Here is a 23,891-nt window from a genome sequence, read left to right as displayed (position 1 = left end):
GAAATGAGAAAATTATTTTAATATTTCAGTGCAGTTTTATAGCTCTCATTCCTAAAATCAAAGAAATGGAGTGATTTGGCTATGAATAATTGAATACTGGTAATGGAAAATAAAATTTACAAACATTTGAATTGAGATTTTTGCTGCAAAAATTTTAAATTACATATATTTTGTTTTATTTACTAATGACTTTTCTTAATAGTTTGAGTTTTTATGACCATTTGTTTTACCATAAAAGCAAAGTTATGAGAATTCCAACTTTTTTTTCCTTATACTAATGAAGAAAAAAAACGGCAAAAAACAGTACTGGGTGGCCAAAAAAGAGTGATTACAGAAGAGAGTCTTCTTGGAGTAGTATAGAAACCAAAGGAATGGTTTATTATTATGAAATTAGAAGGGTAGCTGTACGTATTCTTGGACCAAAAAAAGAGATTTAGCTGCTCTTAAGTTATTGAGAATAATTCTGTCCTGTCTTGGGATGTTTAAAAGATATGTGCACTTACCATATCAGCTTGAGGTTAAGAATTTCACATTTGCACTTAGTGCTGTTCCTTTCGGGGTCAGAACGTAAAGAAAGTAACGTGAAATACACTTGTCCCCTTGCCACGCAGCCGTGACTGTGGGGGTGTAAGTGGAAGCGTCTGCTAAGTAGAGACAAGGATGTTGCTTCACATGCATGACGTAGCCCTCAGCACAAAGAACTGTTCAGTCCAAATTCCAGGAGTGCTGGGGTCGGGAAGCCCTGACCTCGAAGTGACAAGACAGCAGAGTCATACTTGAGTCATTTCATCAAGGATGCAGACTGTGGTTTGGCGATTTAACCTACTTTCTGCCAGTCTAGCTGGGGTTACTGCTTGATCAGTGAGGACAGGTGCATAAGTGCTTTCACTTGGTGCAGGAAAAAAAGTCAGGTGTTTCTCATGGTGCACAGTGCCAGTCTCCTAGGTTTGTCAGCATCCATCAGCATTAATTATCTTCAGGACACTTTAAGATGTCTTCGTTCTTGTTGAGATCAACATTCGCTGCTGGGGCCAGCCACTTGAACGCTGTTTTAGGCTACTAGAGTCTTACGATAGTAGTTTCTTTGCCATTTTGTGGTTCCTGCATACAACTCTCAATCTCTTCACTGTTGTCATTGCCATTTAAAGTTTGTTTTGTCTGATTCTGAATTATGATTTTCTTGTATGGGTCTTACTCCTGTCAGTCCCTAGTGAAGGGTGACAGCAGTCTTCTGTGTGGACAGACACAGGTACCTCTTATCTCACTGTGGTTTCATTTCTCTCATTGTCTGCCATATGCGTCCTGTTTTGAGAACTGCGGGGCGCCTTGTGTCTCAGCCTCGGGGTTACCGTTCACGGTGTTTTCTCAGACAGCTGGGCACTGCACAAGATGGGGCTACCCCTGCCCATCACCAGGGTAATTCGCATTCACATCTCCCACTGCAGATGGAGAATGGAGAAATTAATAATTCAGAGTACATATATTAGTGATGATCCTTCCTAGAATGGGGGTGATTTGCCTTTTGTTCAAAAAACATTTTAATGAAGAGAAGCCCAGTGGTGAGCTAGGAGGGAGAAGATAGGGAAACTGGATGAAGCACCTAATTTTGTCAGCAGGCAGCAAGCAGCTCCATGATCTTTCCAGTGTTCCATGTATCGGCTGGTGTTTAAATAGTGGACTACTAGAAACAATCGTCAACAATTTTGTGATTCTGTAAAACTCAAAGTTCTGTTGCATTTGTATTCATAACTTCTTATTCAGCCTGAGACTGTTGATAAAAAGAAATCAAGATTCTTTGTGAAATGCCCCTGCTGTCTCAAGAGAGAAGGGGAAATAAGTTCCTTAGAGGCAGATGAAACTGCGAATTAGCAGTGGGATAGGAGACGCCTGGGTCCTCCCATCGAATCCATTTTCTGCTGTAGAAGCAGCTTGCAACTGCGTCCTGGAATGGTGTCCTTAGGGCCTCTCCGTTGCAGGGACTCCGGTTGAAGTGATGGGATTTCATTCCTTTTGGATCTTGTATTACTATTTCTCAGAATTAACTGTCTGTTACGGTGTGTAATTATGCTGCTGTGTATATATTTGAAAAGACTCAGCATGTTTTGAAATGTAGCATGGAAATACTTAGAAACATCATTTACCTTGTTAGTTTCACATCACTTACCTTGCAAATGCCTTTTCTTCCATTTTGTTCCTAGTAAGTGAAGTTTCTGGTTGTGAAAAAATCCCATCTTGTAGGTTATTTTTCTTTCGGGTAGTTGTTGACTTTAGTATCTCAAAACAATTTGGAGAGTACAGTTTAGCACAGTCTTGACTCTTATAAATTCTAAAAGATTAAACAATCATGTTAGAAGAAGTATTATTACATAGGGTCACAATCAGCCATACCCAGAGGGATTTTTAGCTACACACTGTTAGATTCCCCATTCGTTTTCTTAGAGCTTACTAGCGTCTAGTCTGGTTGGGTATAAATAAATTATTATCCTTTTTCTTAGCGGTGAAGTCATTTGACAACTCTATAGAACACACTTTTAATGTTAGTCAAACCCTCTGGCTGGGCACCAACCTGGGGGCAAAAAGACAAGCTCATTGGCGCCAGCAGATGATCCACCGAGCCCGCCGAGGGCACTGCCCGGGAGTGGGGGGGTGTTACCTTACGCAGGCCTCTGCCGTCACACCAGGGCCCCAGGCTTCTGGCCTCCTGCTGCGCTGGCCTCAGCCGCAACCACAGGGCACAGCCACCCCAGGAGGGGCTCACGCTGAGCTGCTGCAGCCCGACACTCTGGGGTGGGGGTAACGGCGCCCGCAGGGGTGCTCGCTGTCGTCACCGCAGCACTGGGCCTCAGCCCGCAGGGTGGCGGCAGCCCCTGCACTCGGGCCAGCCCCGGCCGCGTGGAGCTGGCTCCTTCCATGGCCTCTGCCCGGCCGCAGAGCGCCCCACGCAGGCTTCACCGAGGGCCGCTGGCCTTGGTTCTCCTCGCCTGGGGTTTCCTAATCCCACCGGCGGGGCCCACAGACGCGACCTCCGCCTCCGGCGCAGCCGTCAGTCCGGGCTTGACCTTGCTGGCCCTGGGCGAGCCCAGCACGGGCCGTGGCCTCCTGCCCGAGTCCGCTGCCGGGGGTCGCAGGCTGGTTCTGGGGCGTCCGCACCCGGGGCGTGTGGAGCCCTCCCGGGCCTGTCCACCTCCTGTGCCCCCGCGGCGGCTCTAGCCTAGCTCTCCCGACGCTGCCGGGCCTTGGCCACGCCCTGAGTGGCCGCGGGGCCCACGGCCTGTCACGCTCCCGCCTGCCACCCCAGTCCCGCCTCGGCCTTCGAGGGCTCATCCGTCTGCCCCAGTCACTCCGCAGACCGCGCTGAGTAGCTGCCAGCCGGGCAGAAGGCAGAGGAGGGGCCTGGAGTCCTCGGCCGCTTTTCAGGCTTTCAATGCGCTTTCGATGCCCTTTGTCAAGAGTCCACTAGATGCGGGGTGCAGAGGGTGGGGGGTGACTGGGAGGCTGGCAGGCCTCAGCCCTCGGGTTTCCCTCCTGGCCCTACTCCGGTCTCCGCTGCACCCTCGTCCGCCGCTGCGCGCTTCTGCGGCCTTACGGGCGCCCTCGGCAGGTGCGCCCACTCACGCATGCGCACCGCACACGCCAGGTGCGCGTCGGCGGGCGTCTCAGGCCGCAGGTGCGGAGCTTTGGTGCTGGTGGTGGGAGGGTGGAGAAGTCCTGATCGCTTCCGTTTACTCTACAGGATCCAGGGCAGGAAGTTGAGTTGCTTGCGGACTATTTTGAGAACTAAACTAATTTAGTAATACACCTTAAAATACCATTTTAGACAGTTCGTGTTAAGTATATGCTGGTAAGCATAAGCTTCAGTCGTAGATGTCAGACTGCTAAGAATTTCTGTGCGAGGCGTGGTCAGCCCACAGTACATAAAAAGGACTGTGCTGTAGCAGTTGCCACACAAGAACTTCAGATCTTTAAATCTCTATCAAAACTAAGCCAGACAGTTGAATGTGAGCATCACATTGCCCCACAGTCACCAGGAGGCTCCCCTGGGCGGAGAGTTTGGTGGTGGAGGCCTCTCCCGTTCTGTCCACCCTCCCCAGTGTCCAGCGTACCAAGGGGTCTTGACGTGAAGGGGCAGGAGGATGCTTCCACTGGGGCTCTTCTTGGGCTTGAGAGATGGTGGAGGGTGGAGTCTGCTCTTCACTCCTCCTTGCTGGTGGTGTTGGGCCTGGTGACAGTCAGCCTCTGGGGTTAGAGGTCAGCTCTGATTTCTAGCCCACGTACATTCTCTCTTACTTCCTCTCATGCATGTCGCAGAAGCTAGAAACAGAACAGATGCTCCTATCCATAAAGTACCAGGAGTAATTGCTTCTGAGCCCTTCCCGGTGGTGCAGAGGGTGAAAGCACAGCGCTATGAAGCTGGCCACAGCCGCTGCGGCACCAGTTGGGTTCCAGCCAGGGGGTGACCCCCAGGGCGCGGCAGGCCTCTCCTGATCCACCGCTGCTCCCCTCAGCAGTGTGTTTCAGTCAGTCTGCCTGTCCCTACTCTGTCTCTGGTGAGTCCTCTCACCCCTGCACCTCCAGCCTGTACCCCAGTTCTTGTATGCATAAATAAATAAATCTTTAAAAGAAATAATTGCTGCTCCTTTTTAACTTCTTACATAATTGTACATGCTAGCTGCCCAGCTTTCATTGGCCCTGACTTTGCTTTGTTGCAGACCGTGCGAACAGAAGCATTCATCAACTGAAGTGTGCCCTGAGAGACAGTGACGGCACTTTTGGGGAATCTGCTCTGGAGCCTTCTTTCGGCACCACTGTAGGAGACGAGGACACCAGGGCTGCCTGGCATGAGCTGCAGCACAGCCACGCTGGTGCGTGTGGATGCCAACCCCAACCTGGGGACACGCAGTCACTCCTTTAGACGCCACGCGTTAATATCTCCATTCTTTTGCCTACTCTACCACTAGGATTTTCCCCAAAGACACAAATCAGCTGACATAATTCCTTTGCTTTTTAAAAAGTTTTATTTGCCTCCCAGTGCTTCCAGGCTACAGTCCAAACTCATTAGTCTGTCATGGCAATATTTTCTTAAAATGACTCCAAGCTACCTCTTCCCCCTTTTTTCTGTCCTCTTCCCAACCATCCAGCTTGCAAGCCGTGTCATACCAACCTCCTGACTTTAGCTTGTGCTGTGTTTTCTAACTAGAGCTCTTCTCACCCTTTTCTGCTTGTCTCTAGTCACCCTTCACAGTGTCGTCTCATCCATGAGAATAGGTGCCGGGGCTGCTTCCTCTTGCAGTACTAACGTAGCTCTAGGCTTGTACATCAACATCTTTTATCGTCTCCTCTCAGTGCATCTTGCTTGCTCATTGGGTCCTTAAGTGGTAGAGGTTTCCTCAGTCTGTCTTCATAGCCTCAGTCAACAGGACAATTTTTGATGCCTAAGTTATATTTAAATACTTGTTAGGAGGATGGATGGCTGCCATTAAACTCAGGGTCTCAAATGAGATTAGTAAACGTATTGATTTTGCCCTACAGTTAATCAACTCAGAGCTTTGTTGCACCAACAAGCAGCTAAGGAAAGTGAAGTATCACCATCAAGAAGACAAAATGTGTCTCCTTCAGTAAGTATCAATTTTTTACAAGTTGGCAAAAATGTTATTTTTCTAACTATGTTGTAACTTTATAGTGTTATCTTCCCTTTGATTATTTTAACTAAAGAAAAGAGACCTCTGTGGCAAAAAGAATCCTAATTAATTGAAGCTTTAATTATTTTGCACTTGAGATATATGGCTAAACTTCATGTGAAAAAAATATATACTCTATTTCTTCTGAACTTGCTTGTTTTCTTATTGCTATTGCTTTAGCAGAGTGTAATATTCATGACAGCACTCGGATTTTCACACTTCCTTCACTTTGACACATTCTTTCATACTTAATTTCCACATTGGAAAAATGCCCTTCATACTCTTGTTCAATATTTATTAGCGTAAGTTTCAGTTTTAATGAAGCATTTCATCATTCGGTTAATTTATTACTGTTGATACCTAGTTTCTAGAATGCTTTTAAGCACACAGAGGGCAGAGTATGTTTAGATCGGTTATTTGGAGTTGCTGTACCTGTGGAATGCACAGAGTAGCTTGTTAGCATTCTAAAGGAAAAACTGAGCAATGATATTATGGTGCCAATTGAATCAGGTTATGCAGGAAGACCTTCATCAAGATCATCAACTCAGTAGGTACAGGATATACTTCACAGAGACACAGGTCTTTTCATATGGAGTTATATGAAAGACTAGAAATTAGAAATTAAATATACTCTACTTGCAGTAATACAAACCAATAATAATAAGTAGGTCTTGAAGACTCAGCCTTTAAAATGCACTTCGATAGTTAATTGACACATACTTATCTAAAGACTCGTCTTTAGGGTGCTCTTTCTGCAGTTTTAGGTAGCAATTCTTTGTCCTAGTGATTTCTGGAAGAGAATTGTCCCTTGATCTCAGCATTATTTAAGTGATGTCACATTTCCAGATGGCTCAAACAGGCAGCTTATCCCAGTCCAATTCAACTACACCAATATTTGTCCATTAGCCACGTGCCTTTTTTTGCCACTTACTTTCACTTTCCATCTTTATTGAATGATATTCTGATCTCTGAATCTTAACTATTTGTGGAAATTATAGGATAGGGAAGTAAATACTGTCAGCCACATTGTGACCTAGCATTCTTTTCCTTTGACATATGTGCTACACTGATGATAGAGACAGCGTTAACCATCTCTGCTAAATCCAAATACTTAATTTGTTTTCCCCTCTGTTTTGTAGAGGTCATCAGAATACAACGAAGCCAACATGCCTACTATACATAATCTTGTTCCAATCATCCATGATCAGTCTCAATACATTCATCATTTAGAGGCAGAAGTTAATTTCTGCAAAGTAAGTTTATCATGAAGAATTCCCCCTGTCTATAGTCAAGCTTGTATTAATTATACTTTGTATGAAAATTTGATAGTATTATTGGTCTTCATGTTTATAACAATGCATTGATGTTTGCTATTTTTATATGGTTACAAATACTGATGTGTTACAGGATCTTCTCCTAACCTGGCCATTTTTGATTGCTTAATTTTCCAATAGTTTTTAACTATGTCTAGTAATTTGATAGGATGTACTTGTATTTTGAATTTTTCTTTTCCACCCCATTTACCTTAGCTCAGCTGCTGGTAAATGCTAGTGGAATATTCCCCTACATTTGTCAACTTACAGATGCTGTGGTACAGAATCTCTGCTTAATGCTTATAAGCTGTGAGACTAAATTTGCTAAATTGTCAGTATAAAGGAACTCACCATGATTTCAAATTATAATAAATTTACCATCTAGTTAGAAGATAGTAATATTACCTCTGAACACCACCACAGTAGCTCCTTAGAGAATACGGTGTAGTTCATATTCCATGGTATGAAGTATATTTATTAAAAAAAAGAAGAAGAAGAAGAAGAAAAAGCTGGCTATGAAAAAAGCTAGGTCTTCGGGAGTATTTTCATGGGAGAGGAAAATCTTAAACGGAATAAGGTCATTCAGGTCAGCAGAGGAAGATGAGAGTTTTGTAAGGAGAAGAGCAAACAATGAAAGTGCTATTTCAGCATGAATTTTATTTATGGAGATTAAGAGTCATATATTCTAAATTTCTCGAATGGAATAAATATGACAATGCTGAACTAGTAAAATGGAAGATTGCAGCTTTAGAAATCAGTATAAATTTGAGATCTAGTAACAAGGAGTTAACATAATAATGTTTAAAAAGCTTACAAATATTTTATTAATTTATTTAGTTAATAGACTTTACTTTCTAAATCAGTTTTTGGTTACGGAAATAGAATGGAAAGTAGGTAGAGATCCCAGTAGTTACTTTACTTCCTCCTCACTCGTTTCTTCTGTTACTAATGTCACGCATTAGTATATTATCTTTGTTAAACCAATATTGTTACGTGATTATTTACTAAATTCCAGTTAACATAAGTATTCACTCATTTTGTTATACGTTTTAGAGGTTTTGAAAATGCATAATGGAATGTAGGCACCATTACTGTAGTATCAGAACACTTTCCTAGATACTCTGTGGTGTTTATTCATCCCTTCATCTCAATTCCCCAACCGCGGATAACCACTGATCTTTTTATCGTCTCCATAGTTTTGGCCTTCCCAGGATGTCACGAAGTGAGAATTGTGCAGTGTGCATCCTTTGCAGATTACCTTTGTTCCTTTAATAATATACATTTATGAGTCCTCCATGGCTTTTCCATAGCTTGAGAATTCATTTCTTTTCATTACTGAATAATATTCTATTTTATGGTTATAGGATAGCTTGTTTTTCATTCATCCATTGAAGGAAATCTTGAATGCTCCCAGATTTTGACAGTTACAAATAAAGCTGCTATAAATATTCATATATAGGTTTTTTGTGTACGTAAGTTTAAACTCATTTAACTTATTGGGCAAATAACAAGAATCACAGTTACTGGATAACATGTAAAGAAATATTTAGTTTTGGAAGAAATTGCCGAACTGACTTCCAAAGTGGCTATATCTTTTTGCTTTCCCTCTAACAATGAGTGAGCAGCCCTAAAGTTTCCCATCCTTGTCAGCATTTGGTGTTGTCAGTGTTTGGGATTTTAGCATATTAGAAGTATATTTGAATTTCAATGAAAGTGGTTCTCCTAAGATCAGGATATAAACAGACATCAATTCTCACCACTCCTGTTCCACTCCATAATAGATTAAAAGTCCTTCTGAAACAGTTAGCAAGCACAAGGTATGAAAGGAACCCAGATTGAGGAAAGAAGTAAAACTATAACTCTATGCAGATGACATGATAATATACACATATAACCCAACTAGTCTAATAACAACAAAACAAGAACAACTAGAAGTAATATGAACATAGTAATTTGGCAGAATTCAAAATCACTATACAAAAATCGCTTATGTCTGTATGTAAACTCTTCATTTGAGAAAAGGGAACTAAGAAAGTAATCTTATTTATAATAACATAAGGAAGAAATACTTTAAAAATTCATTCAATACCTCACTTTTTAAAGTAAACTTTAAAAGAAAGTGAAGAGGCTAAACACTGAGAACAATAAGACACTGTCAGAAGAAACAAAAGAGGATGCAGAGAAATTGAGTGGTTCCTGGGTTAGAAGAATAAATATTGTTAAAATGGCCGTACTGCCTAAAGCAAGTTACAGCACTGCCATATCTGTGAAACCACAGTAACATTACTCAAGGATATTAGAAAATTATAAAATTTGTATAGAAACCATGAAAGACTCCAAATGGTCAAACTAATCCTGAGAAAAATGAAGCACGTGGAGGTGTCGTGAGCCCTTATGTCAGACTACACTGAGAGTGATAATCAAAACATTTCCCTTCCTTATAATAAGTTTATAAGAGAATGCCAGTTGGTTGTGTTCTGATAGAATAGATTCCCTTGGGGCAGGTGTTGTGAGGAAGAATGATATACTTTGGGCATATTCCAAAAACGTGCTTTGAAGAGAAACATGGGTGAATTTCTGGAGTCTTTTCTGTGAGAATCTGGGAATGCCCTAGAAGTGATGCCATAACATCCTCCACACAGTCTGGGCCTAGTCCCCTTGAGAATTTTTCTCATGGATTTCTATTGTGGTAGAAGGTGGGTCCCAAGAACTCAACCACAGCGCATTCAACTGACCCTCTCCCCTTTCCTCCTCATCTCGAAGTCTCATTTCTGCTATTTGTCTTTGCTTTTTCTACCCCACATATGAGTGAAATAATTTGGTGTTTGTCTTTCTTCTTCTGACTTTATTTTGTTCAGCAAAGTTCCTTTCCAGTTCCACCCATAATATTGCAAATGGCAAGATTTCATATATTTTTTAATAGCTGAGTGCCATTCTGTAGTGTATATATCTGTGTCTTCCTGCACATATACAGAGACACCACCTCTTCTTTATCACAAATCTCCTCTGTTATTGGGAGCTTCCACATCTTGATTATTTTAAGTCGAGCAGGAGGGGTATACATACCCCTGTGGATTAGGGTTTCTTTATTCTTTGGGTAGGTAACTAGGAGAAGGATCACTGGATTGTACGATAGATCTGTTTTGGGAAACTTTCATAACTGATAGCAATAACCTTTTCAAACTTTCCATAAACTGTTTCACCCATGATTTCCCTACCTCTGGCTACCAGTTCATAGAAAATTAGTATAACTTTCCACGCCTTTCTATCTCTGCGTGACCCTACACTTAGTTCTCCATCTATGTTTTAAACAAGCATGAATGTAATGTATCTTACCTTATTTTCCAACAGTCACCCTCATTCTAAAAAGTTTTTTTAGATAAGCTTTTTATTAAAGTTTGTCTTAATTACTAGGGGAAAAACGTCAGTAGCCCTACACTTCAGCATTCTGTTTGTTAACTGGCATTTGAGTTACTTTGTCTACATGTAATATTAATGCTTCTAGAAAATGGATGGAGAACATGTCTTCTCTGTTTTATAACATGTTGGATCACCTAAGAATTACCAACTAAAAGCATTGCTTTAAAAATGTTTAACGTAGATGGTGTTTGTTTCTGCTTTTTGTAGGAGGAACTCTCTGGAATGAAAAATAGGGTACAAGTAGTTGTGCTTGAAAATGAAAGGCTGCAACAAGAACTGACGTCTCAAAGACAAGAGGAAGCAGTGAAGTTGGAACAAAAAGGACTGGATGCATCTGTGAGCACTTTTTCCAAATCATAAATGATATTTTAGTCGAACTCTCCCTCCTACCCTCTTCCCCAGACATCTAAATTTATATTTTCTCCTTGAAGTTCAGTCAAGTTACTATGCTGGTATTTACTACATTCACGTTATATAAGTCTGTTATGCAGAAGGAACTTTTTTAAACCCCAAATCTCTCAGAAACACAGCTTATATTTTTGTTTTATTCCTCTAAATTGTTTTTGGTTCTAAATTCCAGTAAGTCTAACTAGTAGCCTGATGTAGCAGAAAAAGGCTACTTAAAGGTCCAAGCATTGAAATACCAGCCTCCCCACTGTTTTGAGCAAGCTGGGAGGTTAGCAAATAACTTTCTAGAACTTTCAAGCATGGTTTCATTCCAGAGTTCTTCTGCTGACTGACAATTTGAGAAGACTTACCTATATAACAACTATTAATCTTCAGTGTGAATAAAATCCCTTGGGATACTTTTCAAATCACTAGCTAAAAAAAATAAAATATATGTGCATACATTTGAAAATTTTAAAAGCTGTGAGAGTGATTCTATAATTCTGCAGCCAGAATTCTTGTGATGATATCCAACCACTGATTAAACATAATATGGCCTTATCATTTGTCAGAAATATTTATCTTAAAAATGCTTGAATCTCTCTTACTGTAGAGCACAGTTGAGCTTGGCTTGTTCTGCTTTTTGAGATGAACTCAACTTCCCATGGGGGAAGATTTAATGTTTGAATTTTCTAATGAAATCTGGGTTTGAATTAGTCATCATTAGTAAGCCAGCGAAGAAAAACATATCAGTATCTTAAATGTTTTATCTAGTTATGCTCCAGTTTTTGGTTTTGAAGTTTTGTTTTCATTTTCTTAACCTGACCTGATCTTTGCATAGTAATCCTGGAGTTCTATATTGTTGTTAGAAAATTCTTTGTTTAGAAGTAGCTGATTATGTTAACTACATGTATCCACTTAACAGACAGTAACTCAATTATTCATAGTCTTCAGTTATTTACACAATGGTAACAGTGGAAGAAGGGGAAATGAAATAAGAAAGGAAATTAGGCAGGCAAGTAATTAGAGGGAAAGAGAAGTGTGTAATACAAAAGGGGAAGGAAATATTGCGAAAAGCATGCATGCCTGTCATAGGAACAGAGAAAATTTGCTAATAAAAGCTACAGTCATAATTATATAAAAGGACAAAGTAATGGAGAGGTTTTGTTTATTGTGTTTTTTCCCTAAACATCTGCTTGAACAAAATGTAATGCAAATATTAAAGTGGTTGTTGCAAATATGTCAGATGAACTTGATATCTATTAATGTTAGATTTCTGTACTATTTATTACATATTAGTTTCCTCCTCTTTTTAATTGTGTTGGTGAACTGCGGTATTTCAGTGACTTAAATGGCTTTGTATTGAACATTGCAACATAACACTTTTTAGAATATCTTAAAAATAAACAGATAACGAGTTTTTATCTTTTTTTTCCCTGAACTCCTTTCAGTGATTCTGTTACCTTGAAGCTGATGGTAGATCTTGCTGAACTTATTGGCACATTTGACTGTTTTCACTGTTTCCTTGTGTCTTCTCTGGAAAAGAATTTGAAAATTATGGGGTATTAATACTTATTGGGACTACATGGTGAAGATGTGGCAGGCACTGTTTTATTTGTTGTACTACTAAGATTTTAGAAACTTGAACATGTAACAACAACATTGTGTAAGTTTAAGGAATGGATCATTGAAAACCAACATTTAGATATTAAGTTCACCTCTAAAAGTTTAATTCTGTCTTCACCATACAAGTTTCTCCTTTGTTCCAATTTATCCACCCTTCTTCCTTCTTTGAAAGCTACTAATTGGTAATATATGTCAACATTTTGTTTGTTTTATTTAGTTCAATTGTCTGTATATCACATATGAGTGATACAGGGTATTTGTGTAGTTTATTGCACTAAGTGTTATATCCTATGGGCTCACCCGTGTTGTTGCAAAATACAGGAATTCATATCAGTTTCATATATTATAGCTGACTGGTCTTCTGTATTTACAATACCACATCTTCTCTACCCATTTATCAGTTAATGGACTGATAGTTTCCCTCCAATTTTAAGCTATTATAAATAATGATGGAAAAAAAAAACACATAGACACGTATATATCTTTTTGATGTAGTGTTTTTGTATTTTTTCAAAGAATTACCACAAAGTGAGATGAGTGCATCATGGAATTTCTATTTCTTTTTTTTTTTTTTAGTTTTTAAACGTTGGTGAGTGTGAGTGTTGGTCTACAATGCTGTATGTTTTCGGATTGTAGACGTTCAGCTCCTGCAATGTAGTTTAATCCACCAGTATAGATTGAGACCACCAGAGTACCAGTCACCCCGCCCCCCCACCCACGGGGCACCTCACAATGTTCTCCCTCTCATGCCTGCCCATCGGTTTTCTAATTTGTAGTCAGGTTTCTAGGGTTTAGTTTGCTCAGTCTCTTTTCTCTTTCTTCATATTTAAATTTTGCATAATTCAATTTTCATAACTAAAAAATTCAATTTTATAGCGGCAATCAAAAATTTTTTTTTTAAAGATTTATTTATTTATGCATACAGAACTGGGGTACAGCCAGAGGCTCAGGGGCGGTGAGAAGCGTCACCAGAGACAGAGTGGTGAGCAGAACAGGCAGATCAACGAAGTCCACTGCTGAGGGGAGCAGCGGGCGGGTCAGGAGAGGTCTGGTCACCTCCGGGGCAGGCGGGGATCGAACTCATGCGGAAGCGGCTTTAGCTTCTCAGTGCTGTGCTTTAACCCGCTGCGCCACCAGGGAGGGCCCATGAGAGCTATTTTTAATCTATGGAGAAATCTCCTTATCATTTTCTGTAGGGGCTAGGCCAGTCTATATTCTGACCAACATTATTTTTCTTCCTTTCATCATCACACTTCCTTCTCATTTTCCTGGTGTGGGCCATTCTGGCTCCTGTGAGGTGATATCTCATTGTGGTCAAATTTGCATTTACCTGATTTTAAGTGATAATGAGCATCTTCTCATATGCTTGTTGGCCATCTGTATGTCTTCTTTGAAGAAGTGCTTAGCTTTTCTGCCCATATTTGGTTGAGTTTTTTGTTGTTGTTGTTGCGTTGTATGAGTTTTCTGTCGCTGCTATAGCAGCCCCTTATCAGATATGTGACGTGCTGTTATTTTCTCCCATTCAACAGGGTGTCATTTTTTGTTTTATTAAAGATTTTTACTCATATATTCAGGTAGCACTGGGGTGCAGGCCAGAGGTGCAGGGGCGGTGAGAGGATTCACCAGAGATAGAGTGGCAGAACAGGCACATTGGCGAAAAGCACAGCGCAGGGGAGCAGCAGGGAGACAGGAGAGGTCTGCTGCGTCTTGGGGTCAGCTCCCTGGTGGGGGATCGAACGCGTGCTGCAGTGGCTGCAGCTAGATTCATAGTGCTGTGCTTTAACCCGTTGCGCCATCAGGGAGGGTCCCTGCCATTCCAGTTTTAAGCCCTAACATGCAAACTGAATGTCATTTCTCTCACCAAGCACTGTTTCCTGTAATGCAGGTAACTTTTTCTGGAGAAACGGAAAAGCATGGTGGCTCAGGGCACAAACTCTGTTGGAACCAGGTAGCCAGTGTTGATCTTAGCATTAGATTCTCCCTGCCTTGGTGATTAACACTCACGCTCATCACTCATTTTTCTCATCTAGGAAATGGTAGTCCCAGTGAACTTATCTCTGCAAGTTGTTGTAGTAGTTAAACTACTAAATTACCCAGTTACTCTTATCACTCATTTTTCTCATCTAGGAAATGGTAGTCCCAGTGAACTTATCTCTGCGAGTTGTTGTGATAACTAAATGAGTTCATGTACCTGAGTCACTAAAACAGGTACTGACACATAGTAAACACAGTATGTCAACAGTTACTGTTATTAGTCATGCCACATGCAATGTGGAAAATGGAAGACAGACCAGGAGAAGCCCATGTGTTTCAGAGAAGAAAGAAAGACGCATTCACTGGCTGAGCTCACTGCTCCAGCTCTTTGTTCATTTACATTATTGCCTGCACCGGTAGGAATTTGACTTTGTAACATTTGTGGAATATGACCCTAATATCTGAAAATGGAAAATGATTTTTCTTTCATAGTTTAGGGATATATATATTTTTTAATTCCTTGAATCACAAATGGATATTCCACTTGTACAGCACGTAGGTTGGTTTACACATTAAATATCACTTGAAATTATCATCGCATTTTAGGGAACTATGAAGAATTCCTGGATTACAATGGGCGAAGATTCCATGGTGAATGAAGCTGCTCAGAGACCATTTTCCCACGGCAGTGTAGATGTTATCAAATTTGCATCTGCTGGGGAAGCTGAAAAATGGAAACAAGAACTGGTGAGTCTTTGGGTGTGATTTTTTTTCTTAAGATTTATTTGTATGCATGCATGCAAGAGCTGGGGTGTAGGCCAGAGGTGTGGGGGGTGAGAAGATTCATCAGAGACAGAGTGGGGAGCTGAACAGGCAGGTCCATTGAAATACACTGCTGAGGGGAGCAGTGGGAGACAGGGAAGGTCTGCTGTGCCATGTGGGTCAGCTCCCTAGCTGGGATTGATCTCATGCTGCAGTGGTTGGTGATAGCTACATAGTGTTGAGACTTAACTCCTTGTGAAAGGGGCTATATTGTAATGAAGGTTTATAACGAAGCAGAGTTTCCCAGGTCTGCTCAGATTCTGCTCCTTTCCCAGGCCCGCTGCTTGGGGGAGTCTGTTGCTTGGATTCTGCTGCTCGCTGGAGCAGAAAGTCCCTGCAGGCTACTGCTTGTCCACACTAGTAGCCATGGCTACCCTGACCGCTTCCCAAACAATACAGAATGCGTATGCTGTGATGCATGCGGCGACAAGGTTCCTCAGACAACCTGTGTAGAACCTGACCATTCCTGTGACTCGGGGCTCAGCCTTTGGGACTGATCCCACCGAGCCCACCTGTGTGATAAGCAAATCTCTCTCTCCAATTCTCAGAGTGCCGTCTGATATCTCTGGGAAATTGCTGTAACAATAAAGCCTTTTAGACTGGTCTCCCTGCTTCCATACGTTGGAGTGATTTAAGCTCTGATTTCATTTTGTCTGGGGCAGAGCTCACTACAGTAATCATATGTCACTGGACTTGCTCATCTACCTTCCTGTTCTTACCTAAACTATAAACACCTTGAGGTTAGCGGCATCATCATCTTCAAAATCAAATAAGTACTCGTTGAGTGAAAGAATATTTAGATACCAGCAGAAACTTGTGGATAGCATATCTAATATCATGTGATTTATAACTTTCCCTTTATCATTCATCCATATATATTTTGACAAATGTCCAGCGATCACTTTGGGAGACTCCAGTAAGGTTTGATCCTTGCCCACATGGACCTTACACGTTGTAATTGGCTTTCCCTAGAGTTACACTTTAAAAATAAAAACCTGATGTATGAAATTTTGAAAAAAAATGGTCAGTAATCCCTACTTTATGACTCAGTAGTCCTCTGCAGGAACTCACTTAGTAAAAATAGAAAATTTGGGGTGCATTATGGAACAGTGTGACATGTTATGTATTATGAGAAAATAGACACTATTTTTTCTCTTGGTTAAAAACATATTGAGGTTAATAAAAATAATTAAAATTTGCTAGTAAAAACAAGGTTTGAAAAAAATATTTATTTTTTTCTTTTGTAAAGGAGAAGCTAAAACTTATTTATGAAGAAAGGAGTGAAATCCTGGATTCTCAAATGAGGTTTTTGAGGTAAAATATTATTATCCATTTAAAGTCAAAGCAAAAGTATAACGATCTTTGAATGTTTGTTGAAATGCATTATTTTAATACAAGAGTTCAATATAATTTTATTCAATATAAGAATTATTTGATGATATTTTATATGCAGTCTGAAAATTTTCTACAAGTTAGCAAAGCATCATTATTGTTTTTTTCTTTGCTAATTCATGTGATGGTATTTTCATTACTCTCTCAGCCCAAAAAAAACCCAGACGAATATAGTATGATTTCTTTTGAACCCCTACACTTTCTATAACTCACTCTCTTTTAAAATGATTCATTGTAAAAACTTTGTGATTATATAATTTTTAAAATGTTTTTGTTCTGAAGAAAAGCAGGCCATAGTAAATCAGTCATGGATAAGATGTATGTTCTACATCTGATCTTTTAAGTGCGCTTTCCAGATTTTAAGGGGTTTGTAACGTCCCTCGATTCAAGGATATTATATATTATTGCTCCATGCTTTAGTTAAATATTTATATTTGGACAATATTTATAGTTTTGTTCTGTGGGCAATGTAATGTAGACAACATCCTACACAAAGAAAGCATGGGTCATAGGCAAATTAACTTGTTATTGAGCAGAATGAGAGGCACCCTGAGACCCATGAACTTTTTAAAAAGAGGTTCTGTCACCCACTACATAAAGACAAAGTGTGCTTTTAGTGTGTATATCTTTAATGGACTGATTGTGCATAGGTAGGGAAGAAGAGAGAGGACATGTTTCCTGATGAAACACACACAGTTCCCCTCAAGCATCAATGCCCAGCCAAGTAGCGAGACTACTCAGGCCCAACATTAAGATCCCTTCTGGAAGGAAAGTGTCAAAAGAGGCCACGCAGTTGGGGTGAAAGCAACAAAATAGAAATAAAATCAAGGTGAAGGCCACCTTTCTTAGTTTTCCCACCTGTCTGTCACTCATGTCTCTTTCAAGTGTCTCTACATGTCAACTCCCTGGGTCTCTTCCATGTGTCCCACGTCGCTGGTGCATGTCCACACCTGAGAAGCAGGTGCACCCTCATCCACATCTCTCTGCTTCATGCATCTCCCCAAATCTACACCTGGCTGCTCAGCTTTGCCCCTCACTAGGTGGGGTAGGGAACCTGGAACCTCCCCGTTGTGTGAAGATTCTTCTGTTACAATCTGTGTTACCATCTTACAAGAACTTAGTCTCATGTAAACAACCAAACCTAGTCTTTCACTCATGTCCAGAAAGCCAACCTATGAAGCATAAGAATGTCTTTGTGAGTGGTTCAACATGGCCACTGAGGGAGTCCACAATTGAGCTAGCACCGTAGTGAAGCCATTTCCCTGCAAGGCAGGAGTACTGTAACTATATAATGGAAGAGGAGATTATATAATGCGGGGGAGGGAAGGAATGTGAGGGAAAGCTGGGGCTTTGCATTTCCAGGTCCAAGGAGGTGCCTGGAAGTTTAGGAACCTCAGTTAAAGTGTTTGACTTTCCCAGTAGGTCATTTCCTCAGCGATCAGCAGCTGTTGAGTTTCTGCTGTCACTATTAACTTCAAAAGAACACAGAGAATTTTTATTAGGCTGTAACACAACCAGTTTTCTAAGTTTCCAGGAGCAAGTGATTGGTCAACCACAATGAGGGGTACAGGAAGAGAGACCAAAGAGTATTCGGAGTATAATTTCATTTATCCCTAGTTTTTAATCTAGAGTAGTTTTGGTTGCAAAATGGAGGTGATCTGTCTGTTCTAATTATGTAATATCATCAAGCCCCACTATATTCTAAGTGTAAATTAAAATAATCATACTACATTTCTGGGCTGTGATAAGCATTAATAAGATATTATATGGGAAGCACCTCATAGAGTAAGTTAGTATTTACTAGGTAGTGGTTATTGCTGTCACAATGATCGTAGTAGGTTTCACGGCGGTGATATATTTGAAAGCAGTGTACTTTTACTTTGCCATTTGCTGAAACTTCTCCTTTCTTTTAGGAAAGACTTAGCTGAGTATCAGAAAAAATGTGAAGATCTTAAAGAGCAACTAAAGCATAAAGAGTCTCTTCTTGCTGCTAATACTCCTAACTCGGTTGGTGGCCTGTGTTTGCAATGCGCTCAACATGATGCCGTTATTTCCAAAACCCATAATAATGTTCACATGCAGACCATTGAAAGGTTGACGAAGTAAGTAGGGGTGTTTGGGGACATGGAAGTGTGTTTTTCAAGAGAGGTGTTCCTTTATCCCCACGATAAATCACATGAGGTTAAAGTTAAGTTTCAAATAAGATGGATTTTTAAATAAAAAGTCCCTTCACTGTCGTTTTCTTAAAGCTACAACAGGTAATTTCTGCCACCTGCGAGGAGAGGTTGTTCTCTCAAAGAGTCAGATAGACTTTTTCCAGATGTTCAGAGTAGTTTTTTTTTGAATACTTGTCACTTAGATATGGGAAACCAATGGTAGCCCTATGCTTGCGCTTCTAGAAGAAACGTTTGTTGTTACTTGAAGAATATAGATTATTTTGAGTTGAGAGCAATGAACACCTTGGAGGCTAAATAGAAACTCATGCTTCCCTGTACTTTGTCCTTCCCTAATTGAAGAAGAGATTGCCATCCACCAGGCTTTTGTTCTTCCCTGATCCACGTCTTCGGGCTTTTCCCATCATAAAGTGACTGGCCCCCATTTTAAGTTCTCGGATCTCTTCTCTGAGTAAAAATGAGATTACCTGCTCCTTGTCTTGTGATGTGTCTCCCTCCCCTCTCTGTAATGTCTCAGGATTTATGCTTTAGGAGTTATAAAATCAGGTACAGCATAATAATTTTAACTACCCCATCCTGGCATATTATGACATTTTTTCCCCTTTGCTGACCCATCTGATGCTATTTTCATTACTTGTTCAGCCTAAGACAAGCCCACGAGATGAGGGATTTTCTCCTGCACTGTGACAAAGGGTAACCACATCATTTTAGACTTGTAACTTTTTCTTGCTTATTGTATACATACTTTTGAGTGGTATCAATAGATTACTGATTTTTGTTAAATTCCTTTCAGTAGCTCATACTGTATTGGAGAAGTTTCTCCTTTTCAGAAAGGAGAAATGATTTCTACTGTATTACTCTGGTGAGACAACTTAGGTAATAGTTGCTTTTTGAACAGTTGGACCAAGTCACAGATTGACAACTTCGCTCCAAGCAATTCAGCATAACCACTCTGACCATGGGCGTCATGATAGATTAAAAGCATCAGATCCTGACTAATGATTATCTCATAATTTACTGGAGGGAGAAAGCTGAGAGCCCAACTGCATATTGGAATGTAACGTGTCTGCACAGTCATGGGTCTAGACCCACCCGAACAAGCTCCCCTTTTCCTTCCTGCCTGGTGCACATACCCTTTAAGTATCTTCTGCTAGTCCTGTTGGGACCAATGTATATTCTCCTTTCCCAAACTGGCTCCCTCATGCTTGAGTCTCTAAAAAGCACTGCCTGGTTCAGCTATAACTAGGATTGCCTGGAGGGTAAGGGGCCCAGTCTGGGCCTAGAACACTAGCACTGTAGTTTAGCTACTGATTTGGGGCTGGCTTGTTTATTTACTTTTATTGTTGATTTTTGAAAGACTATTAGAAACTTCCCAGAAATGAGGAATAAGGAAATGTTGTACTCAGCTTTCTAGACTTTCCTTTAATACAGTGGCACTGATACTGTTTATTAACATACCTAAAAATACTTAAAAAAAACTGGTAGTGGAGGCTCCTCCCTGGTGGCGCAGCAGGTTAAAGCACAGCACTAAGAAGCTAAAGCTACCTCTGCATGAGTTCGATCCCCGCCTGCCCCGGAGGTGACCACAGGGCACGGCAGACCTCTCCTGACCCGCCCGCTGCTCCCCTCAGCAGTGTACTTCGTCAGTCGGCCTGTTCTGCTCCCCACTCTGTCTCTGGTGAAGCCTCTCACCGCCCCTGAGCCTCTGGCCTGTACCCCAGTTCTGTATGCACAAATAAATCTTTTTTAAAAAAAAAACTGTAGTGGAAAGAAGTATGGAACTTAGGAACGAAAAACATTTCTTAAGCACTCTGTTTTTCAAGATGAAGCTCATGCATACATATCAGACCAGTTTTCTCTCTTCCTTATTTTAAATATTTGGCTGAGAACATTCATGGATTTTTCTCATTCCTTTTTGCACTAAGTTTTTAAAATACTATTAGTACTGTGGATACATGCTTGAGTCTATTTCTTCATTTTTCTTTTGTCATTTATTTCATTGATATGGACTGAGATGAGATGAAGGGGATTAAATATGTCTCCCATAAGAAGCAAATTTGTTAATTTTGATCTTGTTATAATCTATCAGCATAATTATAAACACGGAGCCTTTTTGTTATTGGGTTTTATTTGAAACTTTGACTTTGATGATAGCATACTATCAGGAATAGACAAGGTAATCACTGAACGTTTGCTTTTTAGCAGGTCTTAGAACTTTAGGGAAGTTCTATACCTATTTACTTATCGGTAAGAGTGTATTTTAAATTTCTTCCAGAATCACAAGTTTTAGTTGGATTGCTTTCCTTACCAAAGATAGTCCCCTTTTATGTTAAAGACCTTTTTTTGAAATACAAATTCAGTTTTGTTTGTATTTAATTTACATTTTATTTAAGTAGACTAATTAGTCTTGCTTTGATCTACTTTTTCATATAATCATTGAGTATATTCAATCAAAATTACTAACTCCTTTTATTCATCACCTGTGAAACAACAAAAACCTTTCTCAATTTAAAACAAACCATAACATTCTAAAATGAAGAGCTCTATGCCCCCATGAATTTTGTAGTGGTTTTTTTTACAGTTTTATGAAACTGCTAATAATTGTAGCTTTGTCCAATGTTATATGTTTCTTAAAACATGATTGCTTTCCAAATACCACAAATTTTAAAAATTGTTTTATTTCTCAGATGTATTTTAATGCCATTGTTTAATGCTGAAAGCTTTTCAGACTCAGAGTTTATAATTTTTTTAAATTATTATTCCTTAAAGTTTATTAAAATTTTAAAAATCATAGTTGGTCCTTTCTGATAATTTAGAATTTGGCAATGAAATGGAAATTGCAAGCAGTTAGAACTTCTAAAAAGTATGGAGTAAAATAACATAGTTAATAGTTCAGTATTACATTTTCTTTTCTTTGTGTGTAGAAAGATTACCACTGCTTTTTTTTTTTAAAGATTTATTTATTTATGCATATAAGAGCTGGGGTGTAGGCCAGAGCTGTGGGGGTGAGGGGGTGTGAGAAGATTAGCCAGCGAGAAAGTTGGAGCAGAACAGGCAGATCTACTGAAATGCACTCTGAGGGGAGCAGCAGTGAGACAGGAGGCCCTCCTGTGCCATGTGGGTCACGTGCTTTACTGGCTGCAGATGGCTTCATGGTACTGACACTTAACCCCTTACAGCACCAGGGGGCCCCAGCCACTTTATTTTGGGTCACTTTATCCTTTGGATAAGTCCCAAATATTCTATAATCTTTTAGAAATGGATCAAACTCCGGGGAAACCGGTTGACCCAGTCGGTGTGTCCTAACCTGTATCCTGTATGCTTGACAACACAGGACACAACCTAAAAGTAGATACATGGTGAGAGTCAGCAGTAATGAGATTTATTTACACAGGGACTGAGAAAAGGGGGAGAGAGAGAGAAGGTTTAAAGGACGGCACATGGCCAGCTGGCCCTTGCTGACCAGAGACTGGCGTCCAGTGCTCAGCTGCAGGGCAAGCTGGCTGTGGCCGCCGAGGGCCCTGCTCACCAGGGTCAGCTGTGGGCGGCCACCATGCACCTGCCGGCGGCACGGAGACTCGCTCTTCCATGCCACAGAAGTCTAGCATTTGGCTCACTCAGGCCCCGAGAAACAGCTCTGCTGAGGCTCCCTCGAAGAATGCCTGCGTAGAGCTGAGGCAGACAATCATCCAACCCAGTGGGTTTTGTGAAATTGTGAGCATTATGTTAAATTGTGGGCATTTGAGTAATTCAACAGTTTAACCCATGGAAAGAAGAACTCTATTCCCCAGGAGATGAAAGAATTGAACTGAAGAGAAGGGGCAAAGGATATATTTGTTTAATAAGAGAATCAGCAGCATAGGCCAAACCTCAGTACCCCTTTCTCAACACATTTACCTCTACTTTGAGCTAGAATTTTTTTCTTCTTTATTGCTTTCCCCCCACTTCTCTCTCCCTCTCCCTATTTATTTGACTTACACTCTTACAGTGTGTGTGTGTGTATATGTATGTATATGTATGTATATATATATGAGTATATAGTAAATATATATATATGAGTGTATACATGTTATATGTATGACTGTATATAGTTATATATACTATACATATGAGTATATATATATACACTATAAGAGTATATATATACTATATATGAATATATATGTAAATATATATAGTGTATATATATATATAGTATATATATATATAAATGCATTTTTCTTCCTGATTAAAAAATACATAATCATTTGAGCCTTTCTTGCTGTGAATGTTCTTTTTGTGCTGACAGAGAGAGAGATGACTTAATGTCTGCGCTAGTTTGCGTAAGGAGCAGCCTGACAGATGTGCAGCAGAGAGAAGCGAGTGCTTATGAGCAGGTGAAGCAAGCTGTGCACATGACTGAAGAAGCTAATTTTGAAAAAACCAAGGCAAGTCTAATAAGATTAAAGTAAAAGCTCGCCGTAATTGCTCTCCCCCCCTCCTGAGTATTTCTTTGATTGTTGTTCTGTAACTAAGCTCCCTTTTTCACTTAAAACTCTTTCCACACAAAGTGAATACCAATCTGTTCGTGTTGACTTTTCTAAATTAGAAAAGTTTGCTATTTGGAGCATTCTTATCCTCTGCAAACACTCCCATTTATCACTATTCAGAGAATGTCGTCCAGTGGGCTAAGGTGTTTTGAGACTTGTGTGCTGAATCGCATTATTTGCCAATAGTGTTTGATGCTGATAATGTTCATGCCCCTAGTCAGTCCTAGGCGCTTCCCCTGGGAGATGGCTGCCACACTGACCCCTGCCCAGCAGATCCCCACCAGAAGCTGTCAAGTCGGCTTCCCCTCAGGCAGATGCGACACACGGGCAGAGTGCGAGCCATGTCTTTTCCAAGAAGTGTGGGCTTGCAGATGTTGTTGGGAAGAGGTGGAACATTGCTGACCCAGATGGTGGGGGGTTCTTGGACAAACAGGGTTTCTCTGCTGCCAGAGACAACGAGTGGCCGTGAAGTCCCCTGAGCAGTCTGCCCTGGAAGATGCCACCTCCTAATTCCAGGACACCAGCAGCATTGTGATGGCCTCGCTGCTGTCTACAGATGCATGCAGGGTCTGCTCG

The 23,891-nt window shown here is 40.6% G+C and overlaps 1 protein-coding gene across 5 annotated transcripts in view; it reads left to right on the top strand.

Annotated features, from left to right (window-relative positions):
* SDCCAG8 (serologically defined colon cancer antigen 8) overlaps nt 1-23,891 on the top strand; it is a 172,980-nt gene that overhangs the window by 5,187 nt on the left and 143,902 nt on the right. For all 5 annotated transcript variants that reach the window (XR_001145907.1, XR_001145908.1, XM_012730926.1 and 2 more), the window contains exons 2-9: nt 4,710-4,862; nt 5,530-5,615; nt 6,818-6,931; nt 10,619-10,747; nt 15,005-15,145; nt 16,470-16,534; nt 18,526-18,714; nt 23,075-23,213. Coding sequence is in view for 3 of the 5 variants with exons in the window: in XM_012730926.1 (XP_012586380.1) it covers nt 4,710-4,862; nt 5,530-5,615; nt 6,818-6,931; nt 10,619-10,747; nt 15,005-15,145; nt 16,470-16,534; nt 18,526-18,714; nt 23,075-23,213 (1,016 nt within the window). In the remaining 2 variants the exon portion in view is untranslated. The remainder of the gene's footprint in view (nt 1-4,709; nt 4,863-5,529; nt 5,616-6,817; nt 6,932-10,618; nt 10,748-15,004; nt 15,146-16,469; nt 16,535-18,525; nt 18,715-23,074; nt 23,214-23,891) is intronic.

The sequence above is a fragment of the Condylura cristata genome, unplaced genomic scaffold, assembly GCF_000260355.1.
Source record: "Condylura cristata isolate star-nosed mole 26May11 unplaced genomic scaffold, ConCri1.0 scaffold00029, whole genome shotgun sequence".
NCBI classification, from domain to species: Eukaryota; Metazoa; Chordata; class Mammalia; order Eulipotyphla; family Talpidae; genus Condylura; species Condylura cristata.
This window is presented reverse-complemented; position numbering and strand designations above follow the sequence as displayed.